Source organism: Podarcis liolepis (assembly GCF_965112155.1).
Source record: "Podarcis liolepis genome assembly, chromosome: 6".
In the NCBI taxonomy this organism is placed as follows: Eukaryota; Metazoa; Chordata; class Lepidosauria; order Squamata; family Lacertidae; genus Podarcis; species Podarcis liolepis.
In genome coordinates this window covers 2,267,050-2,293,814 of record NC_139559.1, presented here as the reverse complement: position 1 = coordinate 2,293,814, position 26,765 = coordinate 2,267,050, and the positions used below count along the sequence as shown (strand labels likewise).

The 26,765-nt window shown below is 48.8% G+C and overlaps 1 protein-coding gene and 1 long non-coding RNA gene across 3 annotated transcripts; both read right to left on the bottom strand.

Annotated features, from left to right (window-relative positions):
- Positions 1-243: 243 nt before the first annotated feature.
- Positions 244-26,554, bottom strand: RPRD1B (regulation of nuclear pre-mRNA domain containing 1B). Of its 2 annotated transcripts, none has more exons than XM_083507690.1 (7): positions 26,387-26,554; positions 18,823-18,952; positions 17,064-17,197; positions 14,153-14,265; positions 13,487-13,613; positions 12,338-12,513; positions 244-2,147 (listed from the first exon to the last, which is right to left on the bottom strand). In XM_083507690.1, exons 1-7 carry the CDS (start codon positions 26,535-26,537, stop codon positions 1,998-2,000), a joined length of 981 nt encoding a protein of 326 aa, XP_083363816.1. In that variant the 5' UTR covers positions 26,538-26,554; the 3' UTR covers positions 244-1,997. The 2 variants fall into 2 exon arrangements, with proteins under 2 accessions (XP_083363816.1, XP_083363817.1); XM_083507691.1 differs by having other exon boundaries at positions 26,393-26,554.
- LOC310708914 lies at positions 19,621-25,060 on the bottom strand. The gene is made up of 3 exons (XR_014527207.1): positions 22,841-25,060; positions 21,386-22,718; positions 19,621-21,041 (listed from the first exon to the last, which is right to left on the bottom strand). It is a non-coding gene; the product is annotated as an uncharacterized lncRNA (long non-coding RNA).
- Positions 26,555-26,765: the final 211 nt, after the last annotated feature.

Sequence of the window (26,765 nt, the reverse complement as noted above, 5' to 3'; positions counted from 1 at the left end):
CAACCTAAATACCCTTGACTAAACACCCATATTTGGGAATTCCAAGATTTTCCAGAGGGGCAGCCAGATCACTCTGAGGCAGCAAGAACAACAGAGTGTCATCCTTGCATCTGATGAAGTGGGCTCTATCCAAAGAAAGCCAATAAATGTTACTTTCCAGGTGTCCAAAGACGCCGTTGTCCAAGCACAAGACTCTGAAACACACACGGTAGAGCCCACCAATAAAAGAGGCACTCGCACCCGTTGAACGACACCCTCTTTATTCAAAAATATATTTATGAGACATTTCAGAATATACTGCTGCGAAAATGGCAGCCTATACCTCTAAAAATTATTTCTAGATCGATTCATATACAGATTTAAGAAAATGTTTGGGGGGAAGAATGTGGATTTGATCTCGAGGGAAGATCTCGCACGGAGCACCGGGTGCCCAGCCAGACTCCTGCCCCTCCTTGACCCTTTAAAGCAAATCAAATTCACAGGATTTCAATGACGTTAAAAATAAAAAGTGGAACATGTGGATTGCTTAATCTGTGCTGCTGTGTCCAAACCCTCTCCCCTACGCCACAACCCCCCAGGGATTTCCCCATGACCCCCTGATCTATTTAGAGGGGAAAACTTTGCATGGAGGACTCTCGTCTCTGATAATGTAAAGTGGCATGATGCATGCTGATGTTTGTGGCTGGACTTGGCACATGCACACACACACCGGAGATGCAGAACACTTGCAGGCGAAATGGAGGGCGGAGGGCTCTGTGGAGACAAGGGGGAAGCCCCCTCCTCTAAAGATCAGAGTGTGAGGGGTGGAGGGATGGCCCTTGTGGGCACTGGAATGAATTGGAGCTGGCAAGTTTGTTTTCCTTGTGGGGGGGAAACTCCCGAAGAACAGGAGACCCCAAAACAAAGGGAGAACAGCTGCTATTACTGCAAAATAAGCCTGCCTACTCCAGATGTGCAAATGTTCCTGCACTGCTTGTGTAGTGAAGGGAAAACACGAACGGGATTTTGACTAGGTCCTCCAGATGTTGTTGGACTCCCTGACTGAGAGGCCCAGTGATCACGGATGATGGGAGCTGGAGATCAACAGAATCTGCAGGGCAACAGATGCTCCCCATCCCTGAGACGGACCAGCAATGGGCACAAGACCACAGCTACACAACTCCCAGCTCCTTTAATGGACTTGACATGCCAACGGACTTTCCTTGGAGGAAGTGGACACCTGCAACCTACTTCTAAGCTCAGCCCATCCGCTTACAGCAAAGAAGAATTTTGACTGAGGTCTCAGAGCCTTCTTAAGAGGGTCACACATCCCAAGTGGGCGCATCCTGAGAATTCCCACTGCGGGATGAAGATAAGGGAGCCTGAGTAAAACTGACATGTGCTGAATGGCAGCGCTGGTTGGAGGAGGAGAAGTTTTGCCTGGGCCATGCAACCTCCTTTTGGCCACCTGTGCGCTGCATGTCTCCACGCAGCCATGCCATGAGAGAGAAGGAGCCACACACTGAGATGCACCCGCAGAATGGAGGCCTCAGCCCCTGGACGCAGCCACGCCGCATGCGCCCATGCCAGAGTTGTGAGGCCCAAAAAAACCAAGCTTGACACACACCAAACCAATTCGGAAACAATCCAGTTCTTTTTTTATATGAGGGGAAGGAGGGGGAGAGAGCAAAAGTGTAAATCAACTTTTCTTTCTTTTGCCTAAAAAGCTCTCAGAAGACGACACACATGATTTGCACAGGTGGTGGTGGAAACTGGAGGTGCTAACGGGGGCGGCCAAAGAGAAACTGAATTTTCTGCCCAACACGAGGGCGCTTGCCTCCTTCCGAGAGAGAGCCATGTCCCATTGCAACGCCGTGTCCTGCGGAGGGTCAAAGGAGAGTCATCCTATGTCCAGTCCTTCCTGTGTGAGAATGCGGTGGGAATTTCCGGTGTCCTGCTGGTAGTAACTGGAACTGTGGGTGGAGGGAGGGGAAGGGGAGAGCAGACACCCATGTGCCCTAGTCAGTTGAGAAAAGGTCCCCAGCAGATGGCAAAGGTGCCAACCCGCCCGTCACGTTGGGCAGCAGCGACAAATCGGGGAGGCTCTGGATGTGGGATTTGAGCTCTTTGCGGACCTGAGTTACCCGGGCAAGCTTCTGTTTGTACTCCTGGGGGGGGGGGGAGAAGTAAAAAAGCAGAAAACACAAAGGGAAAAATGAATTAGACGATGTTCCTGTTTCCCAACCATCACCCCCCCCCCGTCCTAGCTGCAGTCAAGAGTTGATTTGCAGCCTTCCCTGCTTTTGTTGCAACATAATGTGAATGTGATTGCCATTTATAGCCACGGGCAGAAATTCTACAGCTTCATCACTACGCTGGGCCAAGTGGAGCCACAGCAAGCATCAGACTAAGGAGCAGAAGAAACAGGGGGCGGGGCAGGAGGAAGAGGAAATCAGGAGGGGAAACACGAAATGGGCACAGCGGCAGGGACAAGGCAGGCAATCTGAGACATATATTGTTCGCACAACCCACTATGCATTCTGAAATCAGACGGGGTTGGGCTGACCAAGACTGGGGGAATGGGTGGGACTGTGGGGTCTGCAGGGCCCTGAGCAAAGCGGTGGGTGAGGGGGCAGCGGAAGAGGCCCAAGGAGCTCATCTCCTCTCATCTTGACCTTGGAAGTCCTGCTCAACCCACATGCAGCTCCCAGGGTCCATCTCACACAAAAAACAAGGGTACAATCCAGGCTGATTTCAACAGCATTTGTACATGGCTTAAACGCTTCTGAACAGTTTATGACCTGCCAAAAACACACGAACACGTGGGCTTTGTCACAGATGCACTAAAACGCAACGTGCATGTCCAGAATACAAAGTGTGGTGTGAGAAGTGGCCTTTGGATAGTGTCAGGAATTTTGCAGTGGGGAAAGTCTTAATGCTGTCTAGTTTTCTGTGTGTAAAAAACAACAACCTTGTGCATCCAACCACAGGCCACACACAGGCTTAGCATTTAACCAAGAGCATTCTGGGGGTGGGTACAGCTAAGAATTTCCATAATGCTGCCCCCAAAATGCTTTCCCTGTGCCCTTGTTTCCGCCACTTTGTTCCTATCCAAACGCTTTCTGACCCAGCTGCTTCTGCCAGAAGAGGGTGCAGTGCTGTGGGAAACCCAACCTCCTGAGCCACAGCCATAGCTCTGGTTGGCTTTCTTGGCTAAAGGTCCAGGGGAGCCTTGTCCCGCAGGAAGAATGAGGGTACTGACACACTGACTACTTTATTCCTTTCCAAAAAGGCCTCCTTGGAACTTGGGGAGGAGAGTGTGGTGCCTCCTCACCACACTGTCTGCCAAACAACGGTGCAAGAGCTCTCCATCTCCAAGCCACCTCCCACCTTTCCCTGCTGCATCCAAGGGGCCTGGGCTAGGTGGCCCTTGGGGATCATACAGTTGTAGGATCCTGGCTTTACAGCAGGAATACAGTGGCACCTCGGGTTACAGACGCTTCAGGTTACAGACTCCGCTAACCCAGAAATAGTACCTCGGGTTAAGAACTTTGCTTCAGGATGAGAACAGAAATTGCGTGGCGGCAGGAGGCCCCATTAGCTAAAGTGGTGCTTCAGGTTAAGAACAGTTTCAGGTTAAGAAAGGACCTCCAGAGCGAATTAAGTTCTTAACCTGAGGTACCACTGTAATGCAAAAGCCCCGCTTCGACTGGGGGCCCGTGGTGCGCTCTTCTCCCCGTTTGCTGTGGGAGCACTAAATACATTCAGCAACAGTGGCTGATGCACAGATATGGATTTCTTTTAAGGTGCTATTGCTAATCCCTGCAGGATTCCAAAGCTGAGGAGAGTGTCAGGCCGCTCCTTCATGGAGATCTATGTGAAGATGCACAGCAGTAGATGGGACGACTGCAGAAGGAGGCACTGCAGGTTTCATCAAGCATAAAATAAATAGCTGGAGGTTCTCCGGCAAAGAGAGGGAGGGAGACACTGCCACAGCACCAGCTCAGGATGTGGCCCAGAAATGGGACTCCTGGGCAATGAAGGCATTTGTTGTGGCAAGAGACTCCTTCATCACCTGCACCCACAAGCTGCACTGGGTTCAGGAAGCGGCAGGATGGGTGGCAAAGCTCTTAATTCAGGATGGGAGGCAGAGCTCTAATTGGGATGAAGGGTGTGTTGCTGTTTAAACCCCTCAGCATTGCCCTCCAGCTGTAGCCCTGCAAAAACCAGAGAGATTCGCAGTGGGAGGCAGGGAGAGGGAGAAGAGTCTGGCCTAATGCACAGCCAAGAAGGATACGTGAAAAAGGAAGAACAACATTTTCTTTCCAATAACACAAAGGTCCAGGAGGAGACAAGCAGAGCTAGTGCTGGAAACAGACCCCCATCCATCTTCTGTACATGCAATGTGAGATAGGACCAGTGGTGGGGTTAAGCACCTGTGGGGTGCCTGGGGCCATTCTATTCTCATGGGTGGCTAGGAGCACCCTGTGCCAGCCCCCGACCCAACTTGATATGAGGGCCACATTCAAACACCTCAAGGGCCATCACATCCTCCTGCTCCAGAGAGGAGGGTCAGAACCAATGGATTCAAGTTACACGGAGATGCCGACAAAACATCAATAAATTTCTTACAATAAGAACTGTTGGACTGTGGAACAAAGCCCCTCGGAAGCCTGCAAACCCTCCTCTACTGGAAGGTTTTTAAAAGAGATCGGGTGGCCATCTGTGAGGGATCCTTTAGGTGTGATTCTTGCACCGCAGCGGGTTGGGCTAGATGATCCCTGCGGCCCCTTTGAACTCTACAATTCTATGATTCTTTGCCCCTTTGGTAAATCCTCTGCCAAAGTCATTCCTGCTGTTTCCAAAAACACACGCTGGAAGAGTGTGCTAACAGCTGAAGGACAAGCTCTCCTGCCTTGCCTAGGGGCACAGACAGAAATGGGATTTTATCGTAGCTGAACATGCTCACAGACAGGAGGGTGACACAGCTGAGTCTACAGATAACTTCCTGCCAAGAATTCGCTGCTTGGAAATTGTAGTACATGACTCTGAACGACAGTGATGGATACGGCACTGGGAGAGCCAGGAGGGAGAGGGGGCAAGAGCTGCGAGCCAATCCTCGCTCTCCTGCACCCAAGAATGCACCCAAGAATGGGGGGGGGGGGCGTCAACCCGTCAGGCCAAGCCTGTGGGTCCTTCCCCATAACCAGTCAGAAGAGGGAGCCCACAACTACTAGGGAGGGCACATTCCCAGAAGGATGTTCTATTCCTCCAGGCCACTGTCTCCCCCCCAAAGTAGGGCAGGGCAGCAGAACGGAGGGCTCAACAGGGAGGACGGGGGGGGGGGTCCTTCCTCGAAGTCAGCGCTTCTTCATTCTCTCACCACCCAGGGCCATCTAGTCCAGCTCCCTGCAATGCAATGCATTCTCTCTTGGAAAAACACTCAACTGCATGCAAGTGTATATATCAGGCAGGTCCCTGCTCCAGGCATCCTGCAAGAGGGTGAGCGTGCCCATGAGCCACAGGGAGCATTCCAAGGTCCCCTACGCCTGCCCCCCAACTAATCAACAGCCGCAGTCCACTCCCCACGCTCAGGGGGCTTAGCTGACCCAAATCCTTTTCCCCTTTCAATTCTCACAGAGCTCTTTCAGGATTACATTTAATCCCAAAGAGGCGCTTGATGAGAAGGGACAGAGTGCTTAACCTTGAGAAAAATCTGTAAATGATCTTCCAAGCAACTGTGGTAAAAGAGAATCCTCACTAGAGCAGCAGGGTAAAAATTATTTGTGCTGTAACACAACTGTCTGGAGAGGCACAAGGAAATTACCCCAAATTGCATAATCTGAGGACCTCATTTCATCTAGACCAGGGGCTTCTAAGGCATGGTCCACAGGCCACTGGGCTTCATCCAGACCATCTGCGGCCTCTGGATTGTGCTTGAAGATGGGACATCCATTGCATTACATACTCATATTGTTTTTTAATTGTATTTCTTTGGTATTTTTATTGCTTCTTTTATTGTATCATGATTTGAAAACAATAGGCATTACAGTTTGATTGTTAGTTTTATGGCATTGCAATTATTCCACATCATTCTATAATAAAAGCAGCAATAAAAATGCAATTAAAAACCATGCTAGTACAGTGCATTACAATTGCTACGACTGGCAGAAAAATCATTACGCGGTCCACCAAGACCCACAGCAATTGTGGGGCAGGGGGATTAAATCCCCTGATCTAGACTGGACAGAAAGCTGGTGGTGGACTCTCCTTCACTGGGAGGCTTTTCAACACAGGTTGGATGGCCGTCTGCCAACGATCCTGCAGCTGATTCCTGCATTGCAGGGGGGTGGCCTGGATGACCCTCTGGACCCCGCTCCCAGCTCTACAATCCTATGATTCTGTGGCACCCATGCATAAGCAGTGGCGGCACCGAGATTTCCAGCCATGCTCTCTCACCAGGCTTACTAACTGGAGTTCAGATGGCGAACAACCAGCCATCATAAATCTCTGGTGTTCAGCCCGTTAAGCAGTCAATGACCCCCCCAGACCCAGTGCTAAAAATGGCTGGTCTACATCCACAAGGGAGGCACATTACCCATAAAAGGAAACAGCCAAACCAAAGTAGTAAAGACTTAGCTGAACCAAAAAAACAACACAAAATATTAATAGGCCTAATTGAGGCCGGCTGTTCTTGACTTGCAGGGATCAGACAGACAAAGTAAACACTCCGTGACTTATGCTCAATTCCCATCCCAGCTGAGATTAGGTTCAGGGAAATTCCTTCAGAAGATCCAGATGAGACACACTAAATCAGATTCCCCATTCAACATGGGCCTTTTAAAAAGATGCTGTGCAGGCTGAGCTATTAAAGGAAAAGGCATCCTTCGGGGCTGCTAACCTGCCACCGAGCGAGTAGGGCAGAACTGAGATGCAGAGCACGCAAGGCAGGGTGTGGGCAGGTGTTGGAGATGCTTGCTGGGAAATGGGGCTCCACTCCCTGTCCACATTTTAATGACTACTTGGGCTTCTCCCTCCTTTCTGCTAATTTCAAAGACTGGAGCTGCAACAAAGAACTGCACACTTGCGGCTTCAGATGGTGGCCAGAAAACTGGCTTGCCAAACACTGACTCAGCTGCTGGAGGGGAGCAAGCAACAGTTTATACACACACACTCTCTCTCTTTCCATAGCTTGCTACATCCATTATAGCTATCTTCTTTTATCTTATATACTTGGACTTCCCCACACATCCCTTCATGGGTTCTTCTTTAGTCCTTGCTGAGCTGCATTTCCTTAATTACACTCCTCTTCCGCTTATTTTTAACTGCTGCTCATATGTCTAACTCTGCTTGGAAATTCATCTAATTATTGCATTTCTTTAAATATTCTCCAAAGTGTTCCTACTCCTCTCTTATATCTGTCTCATCCTGATTCCTTATCTTTGCACTCAACACTGCTAATTCCGCATATTCTATTAACTTATTCTGCCATTCTTCTTTTGTAGGACTATTTTTGTCCTTCCACTTTTGAGCATAAATTATTCTGGCCGCTGCCATTGCGTTTAGGAAGAGGCCAAGCACCGTATTTTTCGCTCTATTAGACGCACCGGACCATAAGACACACCTAGTTTTTAGGGGAGGAAAACAAGAAATAAAAAAAGCAATGGAAAGCATCTGAGCTAAGAGGGAGCGCTCCTCCATCTTCGCTCAGGAGGCCTTGCGGGGCTATCCCTGAAGTCAGGAGAGCAAGCGGGATCGGTGCACACCGATCCCTCTTGCCCTCCTGGCTTTAGTGAAAGCAAGCCTACTGGCTTTCCCCCCACCTCCCGCAAGAGCCGCGCACTCTTTAAAGGGAGCGCGGCTCTTGGGAGGCTTTTCTGGGAGGTGGGGGAAGGGACAGAGCCGCGCGCTCTGTCCCTTCCCCCATCTCCCGCAAAAGCCAGGGATAGCCGTGCGAAGCCTTCGCAGGACACGGGGATGAAGGCTCCCCATGCCCTGCGGATGCTTTGCGCGGCTAAGCCAGGACAGCCAGCTGAATCGCAGCGCAGCGATCCCGCTCGCTGTCCTGGCTTCTGGCTTGGCCGCACGCAGCCTCTCCCGGGCAAGGGGAACCTTCATCCCCTGCCCGTGAGAGACTGCACGCGGCTAAGGCTCCCCCAAGAGCTGCGCTCCCTTTAAAGAGCGCACGGAGTGTGTGTGCGGCTCTTGGGGGCTTTTCCCGCCTGCATTCGCTCCATAAGACGCACACACACTTCCCCTTACTATTTAGGAGGGGGAAAGTGTGTCTTATAGAGCGAAAAATGTGGTACTTTCTTAGGTATTTCACCCTCTGTAATATTCAATAGCAACATCTCTGGTTTTTTTGAGGAATGACAGCTTAAACATCTTTTTTAGTTCTGAATATATCATCTCCCAATCCTTTGGCTTTTTTACAGCCCCGCCACATATGTATAAAAGGGGAGTGACCAGCTTTCAATCACACTTTGTTCCAGATACAGGTTTACTTTTGCTCTCAATGCCACCCCAACCACCACCAAAAATAGTGGACCTGGAAGCCCAAGGTTTGGAGGAGAAGTACTTTCATTTTAAGTAGTTACTAGGTGTCACTGGGATCTCTTTGCTTAAAGCAGGGATGGGGAGCCTGTGATCCCCCAGGAAGCAGGGCCAGGTCAAGGAGGACGGGAGCCGCAATCCAGGTGAGGCTCAGAGTTCCCCCATCCCAGCCTTAAAGGGAGATGCGCTGTGAGTGGCGCCCATCCACTACAGAACCAGCTTCAAGGTCCTTGTATTAATTTACAGAGCCCCCAACAGCCTACATCCAGGGTAGTAAATCAGGGACCACCTGAACCCTTTGACCCCACCTTGAGCACTGAGATCACCTGCTGCCGCACTGCTGGTCAGTCCCTGGCTTGATGAGGCTCACTTGATAACAACGTATAGAGTTGACTATTTTTATAGTCAAATGTTGGTTGTTGAACGGAATCTGTTCAGGAAGTCCGTTCGACTTCCGAAAACATTCGACAACCAAGGCGTGGCTTCCGATTGGCTGCAGGAGCTTCTTGCACTCAAATCAGAAGCCGTGGAAGCCGTTTTGGATGTTCGGCTTCCAAAGAATGTTCGCAAACCGGAATACTCACTTCCGGGTTTGCGGCGTTCAGGAGCCAAAACGTTCTGACTAACTAGGCGTTTGGGACCCAAGGTATTGTGAACTGCCCAGAAATTAGTGGATAAATGGTGGTATACAAGTTTAATAAATACAGTGGTACCTCGGGTTACATGCGCTTCAGGTTACAGACTCCGCTAAACAGAAATAGTACCTCGGGTTAAGAACTTGGCTTCAGGATAAGAACAGTTTTAGGTTAAGAACGGACCTCTGGAATGAATTAAGCACTTAACCCGAGGTACCACTGTAGTAATAATAATAATAAATTTAGTGTGTACCAGAAATTCAGCAGGCACCTTCTGTGCCAACCTTTGAACGCCTGCTGTAAGCTATGCAGGCAATTAATACGACACTCCTTCTACAATGGTTAACTGATGTCTGCTTTTACCTTTTTGTGCTTTTATTGCTGTAAACCCCTTTGATATACCACACAGCAGTAGACAATTTTTTAAAATAAATGAATAAACAAACCTTTCCTGGCCTCCTTGAAAACTGTTTACAAGGGATGAAATGCCGTGTCTGTGCGTTATTACATTTTTAATTTTGAAAAAGAAAGAACAAAATGGAATACTGTAATAGGGAATGAAGAGTAGTAAGTAATAAAAGAGGGGACACCACAGATAGTTAAGTTAGTGTAAATCAATTATAAGGACGCAATCTGCCTGCTACTTTGCCATTCCAAAACTGAATGAGCAGGGCTCATCTTTCAATATCTTTGTCATGATAATTGCTGGTATGTTGCCTTCCTGCTGCACATTGGCTTTATCCGCAAAAACAGTCTTCCAAGGTTTATTCAACCACTCTGCCCATTGGGAGTTCACTTTTTCTGAAACTGAGCAATGCAGAGTTTCACTGTTGTCAATAAGGTCTGAGATTGTGTTCTACATATCAACTGTGAATTGCATCCTATATATGCACACTGTGTCAAGGACAGACATCATACCCTTTTTTTGCATCTTTTCAACCCAAACCCACTGCTTCTGAAGGTGAAACTTGTCTCTTTATCCCCTAATGAAGATTAAAACCCAATACTTTTTCCTCTGCTCCAGAGTTAGCTTCCAGCTAGTCTCAGTTGGCAATACGTCCTGGTTTGATTAATGCTTTGGTATGGCAGGGCCCAGAAAGGGTGCCCAGAGCCCCCAGGCCCTGCTATTTCCAGTCCTTGGCCAACAGCCTGCAATGAAGAAAACAATGACATTCCATGTAAATAGTATTTAGTTGCAGGATCTGCCTTGACCGATGAGTGATTATGTTAGCAGCTTCTAAATTTGAACCCCAATGTTTAGATAGCCAGCTGTGGTGCCAGAGAAAGGGATTAACTGTTTAAGTACTTGGGTGAAAAATCACTTTGAGAACATGGAGCACCCCTGAAGATGCCTTATTTGATCAGAGCACTACAGACTTTTCCTGACTTAGCAAAATAAATCCCAATTTAGATTTGCCAGAGGGGAGCCAAATTTCTCCTCCCAGCTCATTCCAGAAAGTTTTTTGGTCTTTCAACGCACTTTTTCTGAGAACGAGGGGTTGGCTTTCCTACAGTAGAGACCTTGTGCCATAAGAGGGCAAAAGAAAGCAAACAGGGCATTACCCGGGAGAAACCTATACCGAGGATGTTTTGCCAGAGTGCTTGAAACACACCAAGTTGTACATTTACGCCACCCTTTGCAATCCTCCTAGGTCAGGTCCCAGAAAAGCAGCAAGAGATGTAGCTGGAGGATTCCTTTATACTGAAGTCAGTATGCTAATAACCTTACATGCATCAACCAACGTTGTATTTTGGCAGCAGTGCCCTGAGCCACCACAAACCCATTTTTAAGGAACAACCCTGCTCCTTAACACATGCAGAATAGGGTATACCAGACTTGGGAGGCTCCCAAGGACCCAGAAGGCTTAGGACTTCAAGGAGAACTGCTTCCCCTTACGAAGTGTCTCAGGGGGTGCAAACGTGAATGGCAGCCTTGCCCAATTCACTGGCAAAGAGGAGAGCTTATGACTCTAGCACAAGTGCATCAGTTGCACTGCTGTGCAACTCCTTGAACCGCAGGGGCGTTTTGCTCATGTCAGGGACAAAGCAGCACATTTTCAAACCACGCGCTGCTCCCCCTCTTATAGTAGATTTCATCAGCCAACAGCCTCAAGAAGAGCTGCAGTGCAAGCGCGCCTGTGACATCTGCAACAACATGTACCAGTTCAAGACAAGAGCCAAGAGAAAGTGGCACTCTGAAAAGCAAGGGCGACATGCGGCTTTCGAGGCGACAACACCAGCCCCGTGGCAGGACAAGAGGCTGCCATTGGGACAACCTGCTTAGCACTCGCTGTCTCCTTCTGGACAGCTCTGCACTCTGCAGCAACTCACGTTCCGCCCAAGAACAGCTGCTCCTAACAGTCAGCCCTGACAGCCACAGGAAGCCCTTAATGTGCTAGCCAGGGGCAACGCAACAGATGGCAGAGTGACATACAAGCAGAATCATTAATTATGTTCCCGTCATAATCCCGGGGTGTAGAGCAGAACATGCCGCCCTGCTGAAAATGGTACATTTCAGATAAATGGCTCTCCACCCGGCTCATGCGCTCTCTTCCAGTGGCTTTTGGACGCTGCTGAGCTCCAGCCTGCTGCCAAAGCCATATTTGTCAGCTGCTTCTTGTGCTCCCAAGTCAAGCGGCTTTTTACGAAACCGCTTTTATCATCTGCCCACATGCGTGGCTGCACGTCAGGTCAATAGCAATTCAAAAGGGCTTCAGCTGAACTCGCAAGATGGCAGCAGGCGGTGAGGTTGAAAAAGCTGAGCGCAGCAGATCAAGTGAACCAAGAAGAGGAAAGTTACTGGCAAAGTGCAAGTGGGAGGGACTCTGATAATACTGGGGAGCTGGCCTGAATTTAACGCCAGAGCAACCCAGAACCCAAATTTCCTTTGAGGAAGATCACGTTTCAGGAGTTCCTTCTTCCAAGTGAAGTACAGTGGTACCTCGGGTTAAGAACTTACCAGTAATTCATTCTGGAGGTCTGTTCTTAACCTGAAACTGTCCTTAACCTGAGGTACCACTTTAGCTAATGGGGCCTCCCGCTGCTGCTGCGCGATTTCTATTCTCATCCTGAGCAAAGTTCTTAACCCGAGGTACTATTTCTGGGTGAGCAGAATCTGACACTTCTAAGAAAGGACGCTGCTCGGCATCTATCGGAGGAACGCTACTCACTTCTAGCTTTTTCTCCTTCTCCGTCAGCACGTCCTTCTGGTTCTGGGTGTACTCAATCAACATGCGTGCCAGCTGGCGCCGGTCTTCCAGCTCTGCTGCCAGTCGCCCATTGTACTCCGCTAGTAGCAAACATGCCTCGTCCACAGTCTTCGAAAGACGCTCGGCAGCCTCTTTGTCTAGGCACAAAGGTGGCAAATAATCGACACTGACTGTGTGCAAAAGCCTTTGTGTGGGTGACAAAAAAGCAGCTCATCTGGGGTGAATTCCAATCAAGCGTGGATTTCACAAGGACCAGCGAGCAACACACTTCTTTAAGCACTGGCAGAGCAAGACAAGTGCAGCTAGCCCAAAGTGTCCTTTTATTCCTGGAAGGCCAAGAGGTCAGGGTTAGGACTGGCTGGCTGCAGGTGATCCAGGAAGCAGACCGGCACATCTGCAGGGATGGGTGGTCCCAGAGCTGCTCTGTCTGCGCCCAAGGTTAGCAAGCTGCTAAGGCCTGAGCAGGCCGCTTTAGAGGACTTGGGGAAGAACATCTGTTGAACTGATAGCTGCAGTGCCACCCTCTGCAAAAGCAGTGCTGAACTGAAACTGTGCTGGCTCCCTTCTGATGAGCACAGACAGCAAACTCTACTGCTAAATGCCAGATTCAGCTCCCCCTGGGCCCTACTGTGAAGAGAGCTGTGCTACCACAGTTGCCTTGGGAGTGTGGCTGCAAAAGTGGCATCCTTTCCTTCACTGTGAGACACTGTAAGCAGTGATGGAGGAGGTCATCGAAGGTGGCAGTTCAGGGCCAGAGAGGAACAGAAATGAACAAATGTGTCCTGGGCCTCTCACATATTCAGTTAAAGCAGCGGCCTCTGCGCACAGTCTGCAGGGCTCCCCTTACAAGGCAATGATCCCTTTCAGTGAGGAACGTGTCAAATGCTCTTGCCACACCAACAGCAGCAGGCATGTGGCTCAACAGAGTCCAAGCCACATTGGAACGGAACAAAAAGGGGAAAGGCGGGTTCATATTCGTCTTTTGGCATCTAAGGGTGAAGGAAACCCTTAAAAATCAAAACAAGCTAGTCTCATTGGGCGGTTTGCAGGTGCAGGGACAGAGTCGTGTCCTGCCTTTAGCATCCAAGTGTTTGTACTTGAGAGCCTCACCTGTAATCTTCTCCAAGAGTGAGACGTCCTGAACCTCCTGGGGAAGAGAAGCAATTTTCTGCCGCACTGTGGCATCTCCCGATGCTGCGTTTTCCAGATCTTGCAGGGCTTTGATCAAGTCCTCAGTCTGCGCAATTGAGACATAAAGAGACTGCCATGATCACTTTCCCAGTACATGTAGCCGCCACCACCCTGCTTCTAACTTCTTATTCTAACACAAGTCTTGCTTTTTGAAAGCTCTCACTCCCCGCCCCTTGGTCAACAAGCCACCCTCAAAACCAAACTACAATCACAGAATATTTGAACCCCCATTTCTGGTCCACAGAACAGACAGCAGAGCAGGAAATCTGAGTTTAATGAACTTCCTGGAATCATCTACCACCATATATAAATTAGATCACACCATGCTGGGTATAATATACTGTCTTGCTTTGGGCAATTTGTTTTATTTTGCTTTGACTGCAGCAATTTTATGGAATAATATTTGTTTTATGTTCCATTTTACTATGTTCCATGTTCTTCCTTGAGTCGTGAGGGCGTGTTTCTGAGCAAATAAACAGAACAACACTGGTCCTCCTATTGCATTTGCTAATGGCGCCACCATGTGGCTCTCTCTTTAGAATCCAGGGCCTTTTTCTCTTGCAATCCTTGGCCTTCCAGACATACCAGAAGAGGCCCAGCGTTGGGGTCCTGCGGGGAGTAGCTCCCGGGGTAATCGTCATCTTCTTCTTCTTGTATCTGCTGAAATGTCCGCTTCAATGACTTTTTCTCCTCTGTAACTGAGAAAAGACAGAGAGACAGTCACATTCTGTAAGGAGACATTGTTCCAGTGGTACCTTTTGAAAAGCGGGTGTGCATGTGTGATAAAACCTAAACTGCTTTGAAGGTCAAAGTCTGATCAGGTTCATCTTTTAAAAAGAAAAGAAAGTTAGCTCTAAAATCTTAAAACAGAAGCCAACCTCACCTGCCACAGTGTCCCATAGATCAGGTTGAGGAACAAGCCTCCTGCCTTCAGGGTTGTGAGAAAGATAAAAGGGAAACCACAGAGCCTTCCATCTCCCCTCATTTCAATTCTGCACTGCTTGGGGCAGCTTTTGGGAGCTTGCACAATTGGTGATGGGTGGCATTCTTTGCCACTGGCTTAAAGGTTCTGGAAGAATCAGGAAGGTGTGAACAACTGAAGACTGACATAACATTAGGCCACACTCCAGAATTTTCCATATTTTGTATGCATCATCTTATCATGAATTTTACTTCCTTTTTTTTTTTAAAGGAAAACCCATCCCACAAATTGCCAAAGATAAATAGAACACTGCAGATATAGAAAGAACCTGCAGTAACCTGGGGAGGCAGTCACCAAGGTAGAAAGACAAAAGGCTTCCCCATTCCCCATAGCAGATCCTTCTCAGGCTGAATTGCTGGGCGATCGCAAGGTGGCGCTGTTGGATTCCTGTGTCTTCTTCCTCTGCAGACCAGACAAGTAAAGAGCTCCGGGATGCCAGAAACCCCTCCCATCTAAGGTAGAGAATCTGAGAATCCTCCGGAAAAACAATCTCTCAAAGGACCTGTTGATGGCATTTTACGATTGTACTGTTGAGAGTGCATTAACTTATGATCTGTGTGTGTCGTTTGGGGACTGCACGGTCCGGGGAAAAAACAATGCTGTCCAGGGTTGTAAAGACTGTGGAGAGAATAACTGGGTGCACTCTTCCCACCTTGGATCAAATTTATGCTTCCAGGTGCCATAAGAAAGCTGCAGAGATAGCACAGGATAGTGCGCACCCCGGAAATGATCTCTTTCAGTTTCTGCCTTCTGGAAGAAGGTACAGGGTTATAAAGACTAGGATTAGCCGCCTGAGAAGAAAGATTATCGTATTGTATCGTATCCTATTGTAGAGGAGGACAGCATGCAGAGGCTTTTCAGAAAACATTTTGGGAGGCTGGGTGTCCCCTGGTTCTTTTCCCCTTCCCTTTCCTTTTTTTGGACAGAACCCCAGGTTTGCCCAATACCAGTCCTCCTCCTCCTTGCATACAGAACTATCGGCATGTTTTTGCAGGTGGGAACCTGGGCACAGATGGTGAAGAGCTGGAGGGCAAGGGATGTTTGGCATGTCCTCAGCAATCATGCCTGGAAGGGGAGCAGCATCTGGCAGCACCAGGAGAAAGACGAAGCACAAGCTGGTCAGAAAGCATTTGCTGCCGCCATCGACAAAGGGGTCAGGTGTTTCTGGCTGGCTTCCAGGGTGCAAATTAAACCCTCCTGAAGCTGGCGGGCTCCTCTTCTTTGCCAAGCCAGATCTTCCGACCAAGAACTCGAGGAAAGCCAGCTGTGCTGAGAGCCCTCTGTCCCCAGCACCCCTTTCAAGTGCCATTACCTTGAAAAACAGAGCAGTAAAGCTCATAAGGAAAGGGTAAACCATCTGAGAGCAGATGAAGCTGCCTCATATACGACTTCATGAGGCAGGGGAGGGAAATGCTTTGGGCAACTGCATACTGACACTCTCGTTCCTATCACAGGAGTAAACATGTCAGATTGTAAATCAAATGCGACAACGTAACCTCCTGCTCCAGTCCCAGGATGACAGTTGAATGGTGCCAATTTAGTGAAGGATGAATGAACGATGGGGGAAAGTGCCCAGTGGCCAAACTAGTCACGATTGGCTCAAAAGCTACTCTCAGTTTATAGACATCTGCCTAGACTTTGGGCTTAACCCAGCCTTCTCTGTAACCCAGTTGGGGGAAGTCACTACAAGGAACCATGGAGACCTACGGCACTGCCAAATAATCATTAACAGACAGAGTTCTTTAGAACCCGGTGACTGCCACCACGGCTACCGCGGTAGCAGACATGTTAAGAACAACTACAGTGCCTTTACTCCCATAACAAGATGAGCTTCAGAGCATAGAATGGTCTTTAGGAACCTTGTGATTTGGGGAGCAGCCAGAACTCAGCAGCAAAGCATAAGCTCTGCATGTAGAAGGTTGGCTGTCCAATTCCCAGTGCCTCCAGTTAGAAAAGGAGTGGAGAATCTTTGGCCCTCCAGATACTGTGTTTTGGTTTTGGAACAGACTTTTGGAACGGATTAAGTTCAAGAACCAAGGTACCACTGTAATATGATCTGGTACAAGGCAACTTCCTATGTCTCACTCTGGCTGTTGCCTGCCAGGGCCTAGAAACACCCCTGGGATGATGGACCCTGCTCCACAAGCCTAACTTACAGAGAAGCTGGAGGGACAGGATACAATAAGTGTCTACACAGTGCAGATGTGGAGACTGTCACCAGTTCAGTTCCAACCAAGCAGGAGCCCTTGAGCACAAGTCCCTTGAATTCAAATGGCCATGAACCACAGCTGGGGATCCTGTGGCCCTCCAGATGTTTTTCAACTCCCATCTGCCCCAGTCAGCATGACCAAATGACGTGGGATGATGAGGGTTCTCATTCAACAACATCTAAAGGCCCCCAGGTTCCCCACCACTGCCATAAACACACCATTCTTTGATCCTTAGCAAGCTACCTTTTCCTAGTGGCTCAATCGAGTCAAGGGTGTTTCAAAAAAGCAAATACTATTTTTTTACCTTTGGGTTGGGGGCTATTGGAGTCTTCCAAAGACAGTTTCAACTGCTGTATGAACTCACTGCCATACACACTCCTCTCTTGCCAGATGTTCAGCAATCGTTCCAAGGGCTTTTTGCAGCCCTCATCTGCCTCTCTGGAGGGTCAGAAATTCAGAATGTCAGAAAGGGGTTGAGAGAGAACACACACTAGGGGGAAAAGTGGTAGAGGGTGTCCACTCCATTCCTTCCCTCCCACATAAAATGTTTAAGGAGAGACACAATCAAAGACAAAACAGGGATGAAACTGAGCTAAACCCATCAGGCTTCCCAAGTAAGGTGTTCACCAGCATGCCAGCCACTTATATCAATAGGCACACAAATTTGAAATATGCAATTTCAAAGGAATACAGTGGTGCCCCGCAAGACGAATGCCTCGCAAGACGGAAAACTCGCTAGACGAAAGAGTTTTCCGTTTTGGAGGTGCTTCGCAAAACGAATCTCCTATGGGCTTGCTTCGCAAGACGACAATGTCTTGCGAGTTCCTGCTGGTTTTTCCCCCCCTTTCCCCCCCTTTTCTAAGCCACTAAGCCGCTTATCAGCTGATCCGATCAGCAGATAAGCCGCTAAAAGCAGCTAAAAGCCGCTAATAGCGCTAAGCCGCTTATCAGCTGATCCGATCAGCAGATAAGCCGCTAAAAGCCTCTAATAGCGCTAATTCGCTAATCCTTCAATGGGCTTGCTTCGCAAGACAAAAAAACCCGCTAGACGAAGAGAATCACAGAACGGATTCTTTTCATCTTGCGAGGCACCACTGTACTTAGTCATCAGCAACACATCCAGTTAAGTATAGAGTTATCCAGAACACACTTGCTCACTTATTCCTCTGTGTGTTCTAGATACAATCAGTTTGCAGACTAAGGTCTTCTCTAAATAGCACCACAGCCTTTAAGTAGCTGATAACATACAGTGTGCCAAGAAATGACACGTAGCTGCTCATTTGTAGCTTGCCCCACAGTGAGAGAACAGTCACTCAATGACAGATGGAGCGAGCCAAGCAGAAAGGCAATTTGGTGGAAAAAATCTGATAAATCCATAGCATTTGAGAAGCTGACCTCACTTAAAATGGTGTTCAGACAGAGCAAAGGCACGTGGAATAACTAGCAATTGCACAAGGCTGCCAACTGGGGGTCTGAAGGAAACAAGCTGAAATTTCTGCAGGGAATACTCCAAGTGGTAATGTGTTTGCCACAGTTATAACTCTTCAAATAACAGATCAAAGGAAAGTTAGATTTGCTGAAATCTGAAAAGAACACTTCTGCGGCGCAGAATGATCAAATACAGTGTGTCCAGCTCAATCCCAGAGGGAGAAAAGCAAGCGTGCATTAAGGAAGCCCCTTGTAGTACAGTCGGTGTAGAGCCTGCAGGCCTCCTGCTCGTGTTTCAGCTGCAGAGACCAAACCCTTCACCCCAATCCTAATGCAGGTCTTCACCTGCTGAAGGACAACATGGAGGGAGACAGTCTACCTTCTCCCGGGGGGGGGGGAGTTACAGAGTCTAGGAGCAGCTACCGAGAAGGCCCCTTTCCCCCCAGGGTGTGCCTATGAGGGTGGTGGGACCGAAGAAAGGACCTCCCTTGAAGATCTGTTTTCGTTAACAGCCTGGCTGCTGCGTTCTGCATTAAACGAAGTTTCCAAACTTCACAGAGAACCCCATATGTAGCACAATGCAGTAATCCAGCCTAGAGGTTGCCAGAGGCATTAGAAGAGGTTGCTATACATACCTGGCAACGTGTGAAAAAGCATCCACCAGAACCGATTCAAATTCCCTTGTAAACTCAGGCCCCTTCCTTTTACTGTTCTGGATGACGTCATTGGCCAAGTATAGGAAAGTCAGCTTCCTACTTGACTTTGCTGGGAAAATAGAAGAGGAAAAAAATATCTGTATAGCATGTTTAGCTCTCAAGTCACCCATCCTTTTCATTCAGTCTCACAGCCACCCTCGAGGTCGACATCACAAACAGAAGCCAAATTCTCATTTCATGCCCCCTTCTTTAAAGCCAGCAGCAGATCTACACTTAACCAGAGCAGAGCTGCAGAAGCACAACAAGGAAAGACGTCTTGTGGCAACTGAAACACCCAACAGATGGTTTATTGTGGCGTCAGCTTCCACAGGCTAGTATATATTTCATTTCATGCAAGGTGACCTCCCAAGCTGGCTTGCTTTGTTCTTGAAGATTCCTGTGGTTAGCCTCAGTAACGCCATGCTTTCAAGACAAAACAGCTCTCAATTAGCCTATTTCAAGTCAGATGGGTGGCTTACAAAATGAAACAAATCTTGTTTTCTTCCATTTTATCTTGTATTTTTATTGTTTACATTTATTGTTTAAATTATTTTAAACGCAGCGTTAAATAATCAGGCATGACCAGAAACAAATCAAAGGAAACAAGCAAATCTAAAAACATTAAAAGCTTAAGAAAATCATAATGTCCTTTGCAAAAAGGAACTAGACCAGGGGTCAGCAACCTAAGGCCCATGGGGGTCGCTTAACAGGTTCATGGACCCCCACCACCCGCTCGGTCAGCGCGGAGCAGAGCACGGACTGCCTTCTGCAACATTCCCTGGCTTCCCATTGGCTGCAGGAAGCTCCTGCCAGCCAATGGGAAGCTGCACACGCCTCCTCTGTGCTGGAAATAGCGTTTGCGCATGTGTGCGTGCACACTCTGGCCCACCGCGGCGTCTGCGGGACCATGAACCGGCCCAAGCCACAAAAACTTTGCCAACCCCTGAACTAGACCAAGCACTGTGGACTTTTCAGGAAAAGGCCTTCCACAACAGAGAGGCCACTGCTGAAGAGGCTCTTTCAGCGACTCATAATCCCCTGCTGAGCCTCACTTGCTGGGAGCATTCAAAGAAAGGCATCCGATGTAGAGCTCAGGGTCTGGGTAGGAAAGCACCAGGTGAACTAGGCCCAGGCATGGACTTGCCCTTCCCAGGTGCCCTGCTCATCCCTGCCCAAATACAAAAGGAGTCACTCTCTATTGAGAAACCATGCCAACCCCTATGGCATGGTGTGGTGTCTAAATTAACAAATTTCATAGAATTCTGCTGCCCTTGGAAAAGACTTAGGTTCCCAGACTTGAAGAGAAAGGAAGTCTGGAGAGTTGAAGAAAAAAGAAAACAGCTACCAAAAAAGCATTTCTTTGCACCATCAGCACTTGCAGCTGGTGCTCATTCTAATTACAATATTCCAAGAAGAGTTGTGTGAACTGCTTGGCTGCACTGAGCTGTTTCAGTGGTAATTATTTCAATATCAAAGCCAATAAATATGACTTATTTGTAGAAATCCTTAAAAACAAGCAAGCAAGTGGCATTGACAAGAATGAACTCATCGGTAATCACGGTGAAGGCTTGGGGAAAGAGGCAGCCCCAGAAAACAATGTTGATGCTGACAGGCTGTGCGATTCTACGGTATCTTTCATCCAAGCATGCCCTATATTGCTCAAACCTGACAGGCCACAGTATCAAAGCTAAGCTTTTAAAAAACAACAACAGCCTGGTAGCCTCGTACCAAATTAAGAGAACACAGATGAGGGGCAGTGGCGGAAGGGGCTTATTCACACCCCACAGATGCTTGCAGGGGTCAGGAACATAACCCCCCCCCCTGCCGCAAATCTGTTGTTCCCTGTATCTCCTTTTTATCTGTTCTGAAGATAAAAGTTCAACTTCATTGCAGTGAGCCACACACACGGCTTCTTTGCACCATGCGTTCAACAGGTTCCACTTAATGCAAACTGGCTCATTTGAGTCAAAATACAGAAACTGCTTGGCATCCTAACCAAGGGAGGGCAGTTAACAAATTGACTATCAAAAATGCATCCCACAGAGCATCAAATTGACTCAAAAAATGCATGCCACAGCACGTCAGAGCAGCAGTAGCACAGTCTTTATTGCAAGTCTTCTGCCCTCCCCAATTCAAAGCATGACAATTTCATTAGCGTTCTGAATACAGTGGTGCCTCGCAAGACGAAATTAATTCGTTCCGCAAGTTTTTTCTTCTTGTGAGTTTTTTGTCTTGCGAAGCACGGTTTCCCATAGGAATGCATTGAAAATCAATCAATGCGTTCCTATGGAGACCGTCCGGGGACAGAGGGGAAGCGCCACGCGCCTTCCCCTCTGTCCCTGGACCTGTTTAAAGCAAGGGGCGGCGGGGAGAAGATTGCTTCTCCCCGTTGCCTGCCCCGCAATCTCCATAGGGAAATGCGTCTTGCGAAGGGGCTAAGAAAACGAAAAACTCCTTCGTCTAGCGAGTTTTTTTCTTCCGAGGCATTCGTCTTGCGGGGTACCACTGTAGTTCATTAAGTTCAGAGTGACTATAGTGGTAAGTGCCTGGCATCAACCAGCACATTTTAAACTCCCAAAAAATAAAAGTACACCTTAGACTCCTAACAGAGCTTTCTAACTGTAGAAGCAAGGCATCACCCTAAGGTGATGTGACCTGGTACTGCCAGGTGCTGGAGGGGCAGGGGGAGATGGGGGCAGCCAAAGTGAGTGCCATACTCCTGGAAGGGCACGAGCTACTGAGACCCCATTTAGGTGTGAAACCAGGTATCTTTCTCTTACTTTACCAACTGAGGGATCACTCCTTGCTAACAGTCAGCTCAAATGTTATTTGCAAATCGCATATTTTTAGAACCAGCAGGACAGGATCAAGAACAAACACTTTGCCCTTGAAGCTGAATACTGAACAATAGACTATACTGTGCACCAGAGAACAGACAACCCATGCTATTCAGAGCAATTCAATTTAGTTTTCTGAAGATGTTCTGGGCCAGTGTGTAGCTTGCCAGTTGCCCCTGTTGACTTTTGACCCTAACAGGCCTGCAATTTCTAAACCCTCCCTTTCCCATACCAGGTTTACCCAGCACTAAGCAAAGAGTGCCTTTTGACACATGTCTCTCCACCAAGACACACAATCAATTCATTATACTATCAAGGCTGGAAGAATAGCTTTCTTATGAGGGGGTAAAACTGAGCTCAGCACCCGCCATTAGAAGAACAGCCACAATGTAAGTTCTTAATTCCTCAAACACATCCTTTGTCAAGGCCCTGTGTTGGGCAGATACAGAGAAGCTGAACAGCTCAGCAGGTGATAAATTAGTAGACATTTTGTCAAAACTGAAGCTTGAGGAACAGAAGAATCATACAAGGAACAGTCCCAGTGGGAGCTCTACAGGCAGAAAGTGTGAACCTTCCCTGATCAAAGCTGTGAAGACCACACCATCAGCTCTTATGCTCAGGTTCTCCAAGCTAATCTTCAGCTCAAGCCGCCACTGAGAGAGGTGGGGAAAGAGCCTGCAGATCAAGTTGCATTACAAATTACAAGTTGGGATGTTGAGTGATAACAAGCCCACAGCCCAAGTTCTGCAGGGATCCCCAGCTCCTAAATGCTGCCCTGCATTTATTATTATTTATTGAATTGATATACCGCCCTATACCCAGGGGTCTCAGGGCAGTTCACAGAAGACACCCAGCTTCTGTTACCACCTTATTTCAATGACACAGGAACCTGAAAAAAGGCCTCGGTAGAAGATATTAACATCCAGGCAGGTTGATCATCTGGAGAATCAGATTAAGGTTTCTAAGTATTCATGGCCTCTTTTGATGTGGCAGAAGGACCTAATAATAATAATAATATTATAATAATAATTAATTATTTATACCCCGCCCATCTGGCTGGGTTTCCCCAGCCACTCTGGGACACTTCCAAAAGAATATTAAAATACTGTGATACATCAAACCTGTCTTTTAATTGTACAGGTGTGCTTATTGTAATTGATTTTTAATATTTCTATGTATTAGTAAGTACCTGGGCACCTGGGTCAAAAGCCATGTAGGGCTTTCAGAATCAAAATCCACACCTTTTATTGGAATCCAGTGAAGCCCTTTCATAACTGGCAAGATATGATCCCAGTGGACTGCTCCCAGTTAAAATCCCAGCAGCTGCATTCTGAGCGTGTTACAGCTCCCCAAGTGTCTTCAAGGGCAGCTCCACATACAGCACATGTTAACAGCATGGGGTAATGGTTCCCAGAGCTACCTTCTGATACCAGCCCTGCAAGTAGCAGTGGAACCTCCACACTTCCAGCTCACAACTCACACAGCTGTTCTAGAAAGATGTTGTGAACAACGGGATCTGGAGAGCCTCCACAGGCCTCCCAACAACCCTGCTCTGCTCTGCTCGGCTCTCCTACAACACACCCTTCCAGGACAGCATATAGTGCTCTGGTTAGGCAACTGTTGAGCCATGCTGGCATTCCCTAACCTAATGCAGTCTTTCGGGGGACTTGGCACTCTGATCACACGACTGTTCAACCATGCTGGCATCTCACACATCCTTTCTAAAGAGGGGGCATGGTTCTCTGGGTATGCCACACTTGCACACCCACCCACCACACCTGTGCGCTCTTTCCCAGGAGGGGGCACACTGCTCTGATTACATGACCGTTCAGCCATGCTGACGGCCATAAGAACCAACTCCTAGGAGCTGAGGTCCCATAACATATTTGAGGGGGGCAAAGTTGGTAGGCATTGCAATTTGAATGGTGTTTGTGCTGTGTTGTTGCAGGAATTTATGTATAGGTTGGGGGGGGTTGCCCCTCCAGCAGATATCATGCACATGCAGCCCACTACCAAAATCAGAACAATCACTTTTGTGACTTGTCCCCACAAAACACTTCATCACAGTTTCTTCCTATCTATTCAAAGGGCCTTTGCTGCACAATACCAAATGTAACAATTCACTTATTTATCTATGTACTGTGTCACTGGGAAAACTTCAGAAATTCCTATAGACATGTGAGCTCAGCTACTCAGCAGCCCCTCTGCCTGAGGGATAATCCCTGGCCTCCTGATACCTGAGTGCCAGACAGGTAGCCATTCCAGAAAGAACAAACCCAGATGAAGACAAAAGGGTATGATGAACTTGGCTGGGAAACAGGGAAATATAATTATCTCTTTTGTTACACTTGATGGGTGTTTGGTGGAGGGCAAGGGGAACCATGGGGCAGAGTCCAGGATGCTCAGATTACTGCCACCAGACCTCCCCTTTCATGATGTAACCGTGATGTATGAGTGATGTCGTTTTGGAGTGTGTAACATGGGGATTAGCCGCTAATAAAAGTTTGGGTTCTCTTTTGTTGGGGGCTTCCACCCCATCTTGTGGCAGTTGGGAGTCCTGTCACGACAGTCTTCAATAAAGACCAAGCCTGATGGCTGCTGTTTTGCTCTGGTATTCCTGGCTGGTGTCCTTGTTTTTTTGTCCAAGGAAGCCCTCAAATTTCTCCGTTAACAGTGTAATGTGATCAATTATTGGTACCCCTACTGGCAACTTGTGCGCTCTTTCCCATGAGGTGAGCACGCTGATTTGATTACATGACTGTTCAGCCATGCTGGTGGCCACAGGAACCAACCGCTAGGAGAAGACGTCCCATAACATATTTTAGGGAGGCAAAGTTGGTAGGCATTGCAATTCGAACGGTGTTTGTGCTCTGTGTTGTTGCAGGAATTTATGTATATAGGGATTTATGTTATGTGATCAATTATTGGTACAAGTGAGACCTGGACCATAAAGAAGGCTGATCGCTGAAGAATGGATGCTTTTGAATTCTGGTGCAGGAAGAGACTCTTGAGAATCCCATGGACTGCAAGAAGATCCAACCTCTCCATTCTGAAGGAAATCAGCCCTGAGTGCTCACTGGAAGGACCGATCCTGAAGCTGAGGCTCCAAGACTTTGGCCACCTCATGAGAAGAGAAGACTCCCTGGAAAGACCCTGATGTTGGGAAAGATGGAGGGCACAAGGAGAAGGGGATGACGGAGGACGAGATGGTGGGACAGTGTTCTCGAAGCTACCAGCATGAGTTTGACCAAACTGCGGGAGGCAGTGGAAGACAGGAGGGCCTGGCGTGCTCTGGTCCATGGGGTCACGAAGAGGCGGACACGACTAAACGACTCAACAACAACACCTTGGGTTATATACACTTCAGGTTACAGACTGTTAACAGAGAAATCTGAGGGCTCCCTTGGACAAAAAACAAGGACGCCAGCCAGGAATACCAGAGCAAAACAGCAGCCAGTAGGCTTGGTCTTTATTGAAGACTGTGCTGACAGGACTCCCACCTGCCACCAGGTGGAACAAGATGGAAGCCCAGAACAAAAGAGAACCCAACTCTTGAGAGTCCCATGGACTGCAAGAAGATCAAACAGATCCATTCTGAAGGAGATCAGCCCTGAATGCTCACTGGAAGGACAGATCCTGAAGCTGAGACTCCAAGACTTTGGCCACCTCTTGAGAAGAGAAGACTCCCTGGAAAAGACCCTGATGTTGGGAAAGATGGAGGGCGCAAGGAGAAGGGGATGACAGAGGATGAGATGGTGGGACAGTGTTCTCGAGGCTACCAGCATGAGTTTGACCAAACTGCGGGAGGCAGTGGAAGACAGGAGGGCCTGGCGTGCTCTGGTCCATGGGGTCACGAAGAGGCGGACACGACTAAACGACTCAACAACAACACCTTGGGTTATATACACTTCAGGTTACAGACTGTTAACAGAGAAATCTGAGGGCTCCCTTGGACAAAAAACAAGGACGCCAGCCAGGAATACCAGAGCAAAACAGCAGCCAGTAGGCTTGGTCTTTATTGAAGACTGTGCTGACAGGACTCCCACCTGCCACCAGGTGGAACAAGATGGAAGCCCAGAACAAAAGAGAACCCAACTCTTGAGAGTCCCATGGACTGCAAGAAGATCAAACAGATCCATTCTGAAGGAGATCAGCCCTGAGTGCTCACTGGAAGGACAGATCCTGAAGCTGAGACTCCAAGACTTTGGCCACCTCATGAGAAGAGAAGACTCCCTGGAAAAGACCCTGATGTTGAGAAAGATGGAGGGCAAAAGGAGAAGGGGACGACAGAGGACGAGATGGTGGGACAGTGTTCTGGAAGCTACCAGCATGAGTTTGACCAAACTGCAGGAGGCAGTGGAAGACAGGAGGGCCTGGCATGCTCTGGTCCAGGGGGTCACGAAGAGGCGGGCACCACTAAACGACTCAACAACAACTGGCAACACACCCACCCACCCCCTTCTCTGGTTACACAACGGCTCAGCCATGCTGGCCCCCTGCTTCCTCTCTCTCTCTCCCTTCCCTTTTACGCGACTGTTGGGCCATGCTGCCCCCCCGCCCCCGGACCTAGCCGTGAAGGGATGCGAAAGAGGAGGGACCCGGGGGGAGAGGCCTCCTCTCTTTCCCCGGCGCCCCCCCCGGCGCCCCGCCGCCTCCCTCCTCCTCACCCTTACGGAGCTCTCGGTGCCAGACGGTGACGATGGGCCCGGCGTGCTTCCGGTGGTGGATGAGCCACAGGCTCAGCGTCTGGACGCTCTGCTGGGAGTTGCTCAGCTCCGACAGCTTCCGCTCCAGCGCCGACTCCGAGAACGAGGACATGGCGCGGCGGCGGCGGAGGAGGAGCAGGAGCTCCGCCCGGCCCGGCCTGGCGCGGCCTCGCTGGAGCGGCCCGGCCCCGCCGCCCTCCCGGCCTCCCTCCCGCCCGGCCTCACAGACGACCAACCGCCGACACAAAATGGCCGCGCGCCCTTTCACCCCGGCGCCGCGCGAGGGTCAGAGGGCGGCATGCTACGGGGGGCCGCGGGGGACAAACCACCCAGGAGGCGC

Bases quoted from the DNA above. Each gene is read 5' to 3' on its own strand.
- RPRD1B (XM_083507690.1), bottom strand. From the start codon at position 26,537: ATGTCCTCGTTCTCGGAGTCGGCGCTGGAGCGGAAGCTGTCGGAGCTG. The intron at 13,614-14,152 runs GTATGTCTGGAA...TCAATTGCGCAG, and splicing joins CCAACGCTGGGCCTCTTCTG to ACTGAGGACTTGATCAAAGC. The intron at 12,514-13,486 runs GTGAGGCTCTCA...CTTTGTGCCTAG, and splicing joins ACTCTTGGAGAAGATTACAG to ACAAAGAGGCTGCCGAGCGT.